This window comes from Mus pahari, chromosome 17, assembly GCF_900095145.1.
Source record: "Mus pahari chromosome 17, PAHARI_EIJ_v1.1, whole genome shotgun sequence".
Classification (NCBI taxonomy): domain Eukaryota; kingdom Metazoa; phylum Chordata; class Mammalia; order Rodentia; family Muridae; genus Mus; species Mus pahari.
The window spans coordinates 67184965-67193737 of record NC_034606.1 but is presented as its reverse complement, the minus strand read 5'-3'; the positions used below and the strand labels follow the sequence as shown (position 1 = coordinate 67193737).

The 8773-nt window shown below is 44.3% G+C and overlaps 1 protein-coding gene across 1 annotated transcript in view; it reads left to right on the top strand.

The window, feature by feature from the left end:
* Atp5mc2 (ATP synthase membrane subunit c locus 2) overlaps positions 1-969 on the top strand; it is an 8999-nt gene extending 8030 nt beyond the window's left edge. The window contains exon 5 of the mRNA XM_021217028.2: positions 705-969. Within this exon, the coding sequence (XP_021072687.1) occupies positions 705-819 (115 nt within the window). The 3' untranslated portion in view covers positions 820-969. The remainder of the gene's footprint in view (positions 1-704) is intronic.
* Positions 970-8773: the final 7804 nt, after the last annotated feature.

Here is an 8773-nt window from a genome sequence, read left to right as displayed (position 1 = left end):
AAAAAAAAAAAAAAAAGACTTCTGTAGATACCAGGGTGAGGAAAATGAAAATTATCTATTGACTTGTAAAGTTAGTGCACAGTTGTCTTATTTGGATTCATATTATAAATATATCATTCCATAAGTACCATTCAGCGTCTTAAAGCCCCAAATCAAAGCTGTGGTGGCACACACCTTTAATTGCAGCATTAGAAACCTTGTATCAAAAACCAAAATCATTAAAAAAAATCTTGACTATTTTCAGATGACCAAAGAAAGTTAGCCTTTTGCCTCTCCTGCTTTCTGGAACAGCGTTATTCCCATAGCGTCCTGGTGTACACAGGGTGTGAGCTGCAGCCCGTCTGCAGTTTTGCTTCTGTGTCCTGTTAGGGTTCTGCTTCTTGAGAAAGAGCCAGCCATTTTGAGTATTCTCCATTCTGTTCTGACCCTGAATGTTAAGTATCCAGGCCTGTAGCAATACGTTCCTATGGTAGGAGAGATCCACTGGGGAAGGAAGGCGAGGTTTGCTGTCAACACCGTCTAAGATTGTTGTCTCTGCTGTGGTTTACCCCCTGTTGAAACTTTAGTGCTAGAGTTTGGGTACAATGGGGTCTCCCTAGATGGATCTTCTTATAAATAAGCTTGAAGAGGACTCTCTAGAAGTCCACCTTAGACATTTGGCCTTTTCCTTGTGTGGACTAGAAATTGTCTTCTCTCTTTCCCAGGAACCCTTCTCTGAAGCAGCAACTCTTCTCCTACGCGATTCTGGGCTTTGCCCTCTCAGAGGCCATGGGGCTCTTTTGCCTAATGGTGGCCTTTCTCATCCTCTTCGCCATGTGAAGCAGCTGTCTCCACTTCCACCTCCCATGGTTCTTTCGTGTCTCGTCTGCCCTGTATGTTCCTTTTCCTGTACCTCCCCAAGAAGTCTGGGGAAAGTGCTTGGCTCAGGGTTTGACAGAGAGAAGACAAATAAATACTGTATTAATAAGATGTTTCTTGAGTCTCCTGTGTATATTTCTTCTCCACAGTTGGCAGAGTGCCTTGGTGAGAGCACAAGGCCAGCATGGTGGTGGTTCTAAGCTCTGCAGGGATCTGGCTGGGCTCAGTCTCTCTCTTTTTTTTCTTTTAAGATTTTTTTTTTTAAACATATTTTATGTGTGTGGGTGTTTTGTCTGCATGCACATCTGCACACCACAACTAATTCTTTGTTTCAGGAAAGTTCTATTAAAAAATAGCTGTCCTTTTCAATAATTATTACTTGGTATGACCTGTTACTTGCCTTGGTGCTTAAAATGGTTACTAAAAGGGTTTGTTACCTGTCACTGCCACGGTCCTGGGGCCCTCTTTGTCACTCATCTGGTCAAGTGCGTGTGCCTCTTAACTGTCAGCCTGCTTCCAGTTTTTTCCAGCATTCACTTCTACTGAAAGCAAGGTAAATCTTCCCTTAAGAACAGGACTGATTTTGTCATTTTTCAATTCAAAATTCACACATGTCCCATACCTCACTGGCCTGAAACTCTTTGTAGATCAAACTCAAAATAGTCCTTTGCTTTCTGAGTACTGGGACTACAGGTGTGAGTTACCATCCCTAAGTAGTGTCTCATTGCCCAGGCCTGCCGGTGTATAGTAGCACACATACTGTCTTTTGACCCCCATACTCTTCTCAGAATGTACTTTAAAATGCCTTCCTGGCCTTCCCTTGTTTTCCAACCGTGTCTCTGCTTTGCTCAATTTCTTCTTCAGAGTTGCTGTGTCATGAAAGATTTGGCTTAAATGCTCCCTTCTCTATGAAGCTGTTTCCTATTATCCATCTAAACCTAATCAAATGAGCATGAGCACATGTAAAGGGCTGTAGAATATATTATAGCCCGTTTATGATACTCATCTATGGTAAGTTGTGGATTCGTGTATGTACATAGGGACTTTTACATGTGTGCACATGCAACACATGTTATTTTAATAGTACTGATAATCTAGATGATCATAATGTTTTGCCTTTCAATCAGTCTTATTAAAGTATACAATCAGAAAGCCAGGCATGGTATTGTAGGCCTGTCATACCAGCATTTAGGAGTCTGAGATAGAAAAATCAAACTCGAAGCCATCCTCAGCTATGTGGGGAGTTTAAGGTTAGCCTGGGCTTCATGAGACTGTCTCAAACCTAAGACCTGTATTGAAAACTAAGATGGACAATCATGGATGTGATCTGGCCTCTACAGATGAGCACACACAAGATACACACAAAAAAAAGCCACCAGCAGGGCCGAAAAGATGGCTCAGCGGTGACTGCTCTTCTAGAGATCCCGAGTTCAATTCCCAGCAACCATATGGTGGCTTGCAACCATCTGTAATGGTATACCCTCTTCTGGTGTGTCTGAAGAGAGCAACAGTGTACTCACATACATAAATAAATCTTTTTTTTTTTTTTTTTTTTTAAAGCCACCAGCAGATCCATTCCCATCATCCTTGACTTTGATACTGTGCTGGAAGGGTGGAGGGGAATAAGAGGTTTGGTTCCAGAGTTATACACTGTCTGCAGTTAACTCTTTTCTGGACTATGGAGCTGACTTTTGTCTCCAGTCAAAAGTTGATACAAAGTATCTGCATATTTAGAAGTAAGCAGCCCTCCCTTTGGTTTGGCCGCTTGAATTTGAACCATGGTGGGAGGCTCTCCTGACCTATTTTATTTCCCCTCGATCCTGGAACTGAATTGAGCTGAGTCTTTTGGAGAGAGCAAAGCTCTGTGGCCCACGTGTTTTTGTTCTTAGGAGTTAATGAAGTGGTTCTGTAGACACTTGCAGATTTATTCAGTAGTCAAGACAGCTGGCTCCTCTCAGCTGAGGCCCCAAGAGATACTGATTGGAACCCAAATTGCCACCAACTTGGGGTGAAGGTATGTTGTTTTTAGTAATGGATTTAATAGCAGATTTTCTAAAGATCTGTCCAATTTTCATAACCTTGGTTTCTACTTGGCCTGATTTTTAAAATAGCCCATGATTTGAAATCAAGAAGTCTCAGGAATTGATTTCTCTTGTAACACGAACCAGCTCTCACCAGTAACTTTTCCAGTAACTTTTCCAATCTGTAAACAGGAGTAGCACTTCTCATCACAGGAATTACGCAAAGACCTATAATACTCGGAATATTCAAAAAGGACAGTGTTGTCAAAACTTAATATGCTGATTGTAATTTGTTTTTTCATTTTTCATGGGCTTCGCTGTCTGTTTGAGCCATTTTCTAGGTGGCTCTTCCTTCATAAGGAAGGGAATTGTGTCATCTGACAGGAAAGATGCTTAGGAATGAACCCAGAGATGCTACAGGCAGAGACCTGCTTTCCTGTTCTTAAAGGCTCAGTAGAAGTAAATGATGCCCTTTGAAAGTCATCTAAATATTAGGCTGGGGATGGTGATGTCATGCACCCCTTTAATCCCAGTACTCAGGAGGCAGAGGCTGACAGATTCCTGAGTTCAAGGCCAACCTGGTTTATGGAGTGAGTTCTAGGAGAGTCAGGGCTACATAGAGAAACCCTGTCTCACAGCAGTGAGGGGGAGCCTGACCCCAGTCTCTCTCAGGATGACTTTCTCAAGGGCATCACCAGGAGCAACACTTGTGATTTAGCTTGAGTTGGTATCTAGGAAACCAGGACAGCTGTGTGTGACCTTCGATCAGGGAGCTGGGAGAAAGGAACATTTTACTTAATTCTGCAAGAGGGAAGAACAGTAGCAATTAGGGGCTATCACTGTAGTCCTACTTTTGAGCAGTAAAACTTTGTATTGAGCCATATCTCAAAATACTTTGCTTTTCCCCAGTCTGTTCTGAGCACACACCACTGTTCAATCAGGTATTCTCACCATGAGGTAAGGAAAAACTAAAGCCTGAGACGATCTATGAGTCTCCAGGTATTCCTCAAGTTTACTTATTTTTCAGGCAGTGGTGGCAAAAGCAGGCAGATCTCTGAGTCCAAGGCCAGCCTTGTCTACAGTTCTAGCATAGCCTGGACTACAAAGAAAAGCCCTGTCTCAAAAACCAAACCAAACAACAAATTATTATTATTATTTAATATTGTCTTAGGGTTTTATGGCTGTGACCAGACACCATGACCAATGTAAGTCTTATAAGGGTATTTAATTGGGGCTGGCTTACAGGTTCAGAGGTTCAGTCCATTATCATCAAGTCGGGAACATGGAAACATCTAGACAAGCATGGTGCAGGAGCTGAGAGTTCCAACATCTTCATTTGAAGGATGCTAGCAGAATACTGACCCCAGGCAACCTACTCCAACAGGGCCACACCTTCTAATCTTGCCACTCCCTGAGCTGAGCCTGTACAAACCATCACAAACATGTACTTCAACACACTGTGGGTATTAGTACATTGTGACCAAGTGGCCACTTTAGAAATGGCCAAGACCGGGCCGGAGGACTTTCTTGGCACCTCCTACTGCTCTAAAGTCAGAGATGCTTCATTCCTGTTTCTTCCTTTTCCCTACAGGGATCATTTTTTCCTCATCTTTTGACTAACTGCCTTGACAGGCAGAGATTGTACGTGTCTCACTGTGAGTCTTGTTCACTCAGCGCTGTTGTGGCTTGCATGTGGACTTGGTTCTCTCCCTCTGCCTTGTTGAGGCAGCACGCCTTTTGTTTCTGTGGCTCTGGAGCACTCCAGACTGGCTGGTCCTCGAGTTTCCAGGCTGCAGAAGTGCTGCGATTGCAGATGCGTGTCACTGCTACATGATTTCTCTTGAGGGGGAGGTGTAGACTGTAGCACTGATGCAGACATCAGAGGACAACTTGAAGGAGTCAGTTCTCTTCTACCATGTGGGGCCTAGGAATGGAATTTAGGTCATCAAGTTTGGCAGAAAGTGTCTTTTATCCCTGATCCATCTTCCTGAATCCAGCTGTTTTATATGGGTTCTGTGGATCAAAGGTACTCTGTTAACCACTGAGTCATCTCGCCAGCCCTAAGCAAAATTCTTTTAAATGAACCTTAAAAAAGATCTAAGCCAAGCATGGTGGCATACACTGGGAGGCTGAGGCAGAAGAATCTTGATTTTGAGGGCTGCCTAGAGTACACAGTATGACCCTGCTTCAAAAACAGAAGAAAATAAAAGACCTGATGGTATAGCTCTAAGGTAGAATATTTGCCTAATATATGTGTGTAGAACCTCTTGTTTCATTCCCTGGACCTCAAAATAAGCAAAGGACTCTTTAAATACGCCCTTCTCTAATCCCAGAATTATGCATTTGACCCCACTCCCCTGCTTTAGCTACTGGGAGGCTGCATGGGCCACATCCAGTCACATTAACAGCACAGGGCTTTCTCACACTGTCAGCATTAGAGGAAATCAGATTTGAGGAAGGGATATAATGGACGATTGCTTGCTTTGTAGCTAGAGAGGATCATTTGCAAAGATAGAAAGTAGCCCTTCTGAGAATGGCATCCTGCTTCTTTCCCCTTCTGGCTTTTGTTTAGGGGATGTGGGAGAGACACCTGCCCTGTTAGATCTAGCTAGTCATACACTGAAGATGAAAGAAGAGGTTCTAGAAAGCACAGGTAAATCAAATTCACTTTTCTCAGAACCTTCAGAAAAAAGATCCAGCCCAGACAGCAAGTTGCCTCCTAACTTGACTGGATCTGATGTAGTTCAAGAAAGCTGAATAGGAAAGCCACTTAATGCAGAAGGGCATGCATGCTTCAGAGCCTTTTAATTCGTGTAAAGTAAGTACCTTTTTCTTTGGTGTTTAAGAATCAACACTTGTCCAGGCATGGTGGCACATGCCTGTCCTTGCATTACACAACTGTAATCTCCAGGATGTCATTGGAAACAAGGGAAAGAAATCGGGACAATTTCCGAGGTTTCTCAGTGGAGACTTTTTAAAATTACCATCCCTGTGGCTATCTTGAAAACAGGTACATTTCCCTGCTCCTGGGTCTGTTTTACCACACTCGTCATTTTCTGGGGGGTTCTGAGCATGCTCAGTTTAGTTGGCACAACTCTGCCCCTGTGATAGATATTTTTAACCATGGTGGATTATGGCCTTCCAGGAACTGCAAAGCTGCTTTTACAGAAAGACTCTCTCTGCACATCTTGCTGAGGTGGGGGTGGGGAAATTGGCTGGAGTGAGGTGTTTGTATAATGTGAAGGAATGGTTTCTGAGTTAAGCACACTTGTGCCCCTCCACACACACACACTCCCTATGGCTTCTCCATCCACATCTCCCAACACCTGAAGCAGTAACTTCAAGTTTCCAAAACATAGCAGCAGGGTAATAAACATCTAGCCCTGGCTCCCTTAGCAACAGGGCAACAGTCAATAGGGATTTGAGGCAGGGAAAAACTTTACAGCAGGGAACATTTACTCAGTACAAAAGACTCAAGGCCTGGAGATGTTCTCTAGTGGTGGAATGCTTATACAGCGCGAACTGGGCCCTGGGTTCAATCCCTAGAACCACAAAAACCTAAAACCATGAAAGACTCATGCTGCTTTCAGAAAACAGTTTGACCCTGTGGAATATGGATTGAGAGCTCCGGAATCCTGGGCTCCAGTTACCCACTGAGCTTGTGTTATCTTCCTGAGCTGCGTGTTCCTTCCCTTATGAAATGAGGTTGCGTCTGCCTCCCTGAGACGCCACAGAATAAGTGAAATTAGTACAGTTTTAATCCGATTTTCTTTTTGCTTTGCTTTAATTTTGGCTCTGGAGGTTGAACCCAAGGTATCACCAGGCTAAAGCATATGTTCTACCACCGAGCTGCAGACCCAGAACAAAATTAGGTTTTAAAATGACTTGTTGGAAAGCTAGACTGTAAATTCTCTCTCTCTGCTGTTTCTTAGTTACCAGTTTACCAAGAGTAACTTAACACTAGGATTCTCTGCCAGCACTAAAATTAGACTCTACCACTCTTCTTTCCCCTTCTTGCTTTTGTTTAGGGGATGTGGGAGAGACGCTTGCCCTGCTAGATCTAGCTAGTAATTCACTTAAGATGAAAGAAAAAGTTCTAGAAAGCACTTTACCTACGAACCTGCTATCATCATTTCAGAACAAGCCAAATCTGCCCTGGGATTTGATCATTTGACTCTTGTAGAAATGTACCTGGGATGTAGGAAATGGAAGAGAATGAACAGAAGCAGAAGCTGGGACAGAAGCTGGGCTTTCTGAGCTCGCCTCCAGTTCCCAGCCTGATAGGTTGTCAAACCCCCCTGTCCTATCCCTAGGGTTTACTCCAGAGTGCGCAAGGTGGGAAGGTCAAGAAGTGGGCACCTTTCCTGCCCAGAGACACGGGAATAAGGAACAGCAAGGAGGAACTCAATCTTTTCCAGCTGCAACCTAGAGAGAAAAGGAACAAATTCTTCACCGGGGAAGATTGTGTAAACACCGCCTTTGGCTGCAGCCATAGCGCTGGGGAAGAAAAGAAAGAGATCTTTGTTTTCCCCTACCCCAGCCTGAGCACAATCGGAGAACTGGGAGTGTTTGCTTTGGCAGGGAACTCCCTGCCTGGAAAGACTGGTGAGGCCTCTGTCGGGTTTCCCTGTGATGCTGGAAAGAAGACAACCCCCAACTTAAAGCCTCGACCTAAGGAAGTAGCTGGGGAGCCTGAGGCTTCTGGCACATTCTCTAGCTTTGTCACTGCCTTCCTTCGGACTCTCCTCTCAATGCCGTTTGTTCATTAAGTTGACTTCCATCTTCCTGTCTTTGAGGGTCCTATTAGTTCTTGTTCAATTGCAAAAGAAACTGCGTTTTTTACTGGGCACGGTGGGGTGACTGCAATCCCAGCTTTTGGGAGGTAGAAAGCAAGAAGAGCAGAGGTTTCAGGCCAGACCTGGTTACACAGAGAGTTTGAAGCCAGACTACACTACTGTAGACTCTGCCTCGAACATGAACACCTCACTACTGCCCTGGCCTCCCCCCAAACTACATTTTTGATAGAGCAAAATGATGTCAGGCTTGCTCTGTAAGGAGTCTCCTAATAAAGGGATTCTAAAACAGCTGGTCATGCTATCAAATGCCTATGATCCTAGGAGAGACGGGACGAGCAGGGGTTCAAAACCAGCCATGGAGGCATTGTGAGTGTGCAGCCAGCCTGGGCTACATGAGACCAGGACTCCAATGAACTGAAACACAAAAGCAGTCTCCTGGGTCATCTTGCCCATCCTGTTCTCCCGGGGAACAGCAACATATGATGCCGACAGTTGCAGCCATGGACCTATGCCTCAGCTGGCATTATTCTGTGTGCTCTGGGTCCACACATTCCCCACTATATTTTCAGGCACATAGGATTACTTGCATGCTTAAGCATAAGAGTTGTGAAGCATGTGCAGTTCAGTCTGTAATGGGTGGTAGCCTGGTTCTATTCACTGTACTGGGTACTGGGCCATCTCCTAAAAATCAGAAAGTTCTGCAGGGTTTCTTCTGACCTCCAGTGTCTCCCTTCAGTCCATACTCCACATCACTGCTTCTAATTATCTTTGGAAACATGGGCTTGATCAATTACTCTCCTACTAAAAAAACCATTGAATGAGTTCCAGTGACTAAATAGACTACAAAGTCCAGATCCCTTTTAGTGGCAAATAAAATCACGGCATTTCAAGCGATTTCTTTCTTGCCTCTTTTCTTTCTACCTCCTACCATTCCCTTACCCAATCACCACAAACTCCAAGTCTCTTGCCATCCTTCACATTGTGTCCCAGACTCCACCGTGTCTCTTTTTCATCCATGACTTAACTTGTCTCATTCCATTGATTCTAGTGGAACCCAGCAGGCACCTTTGGCTCCTCCACTCTGGGTTGCCAGCCACT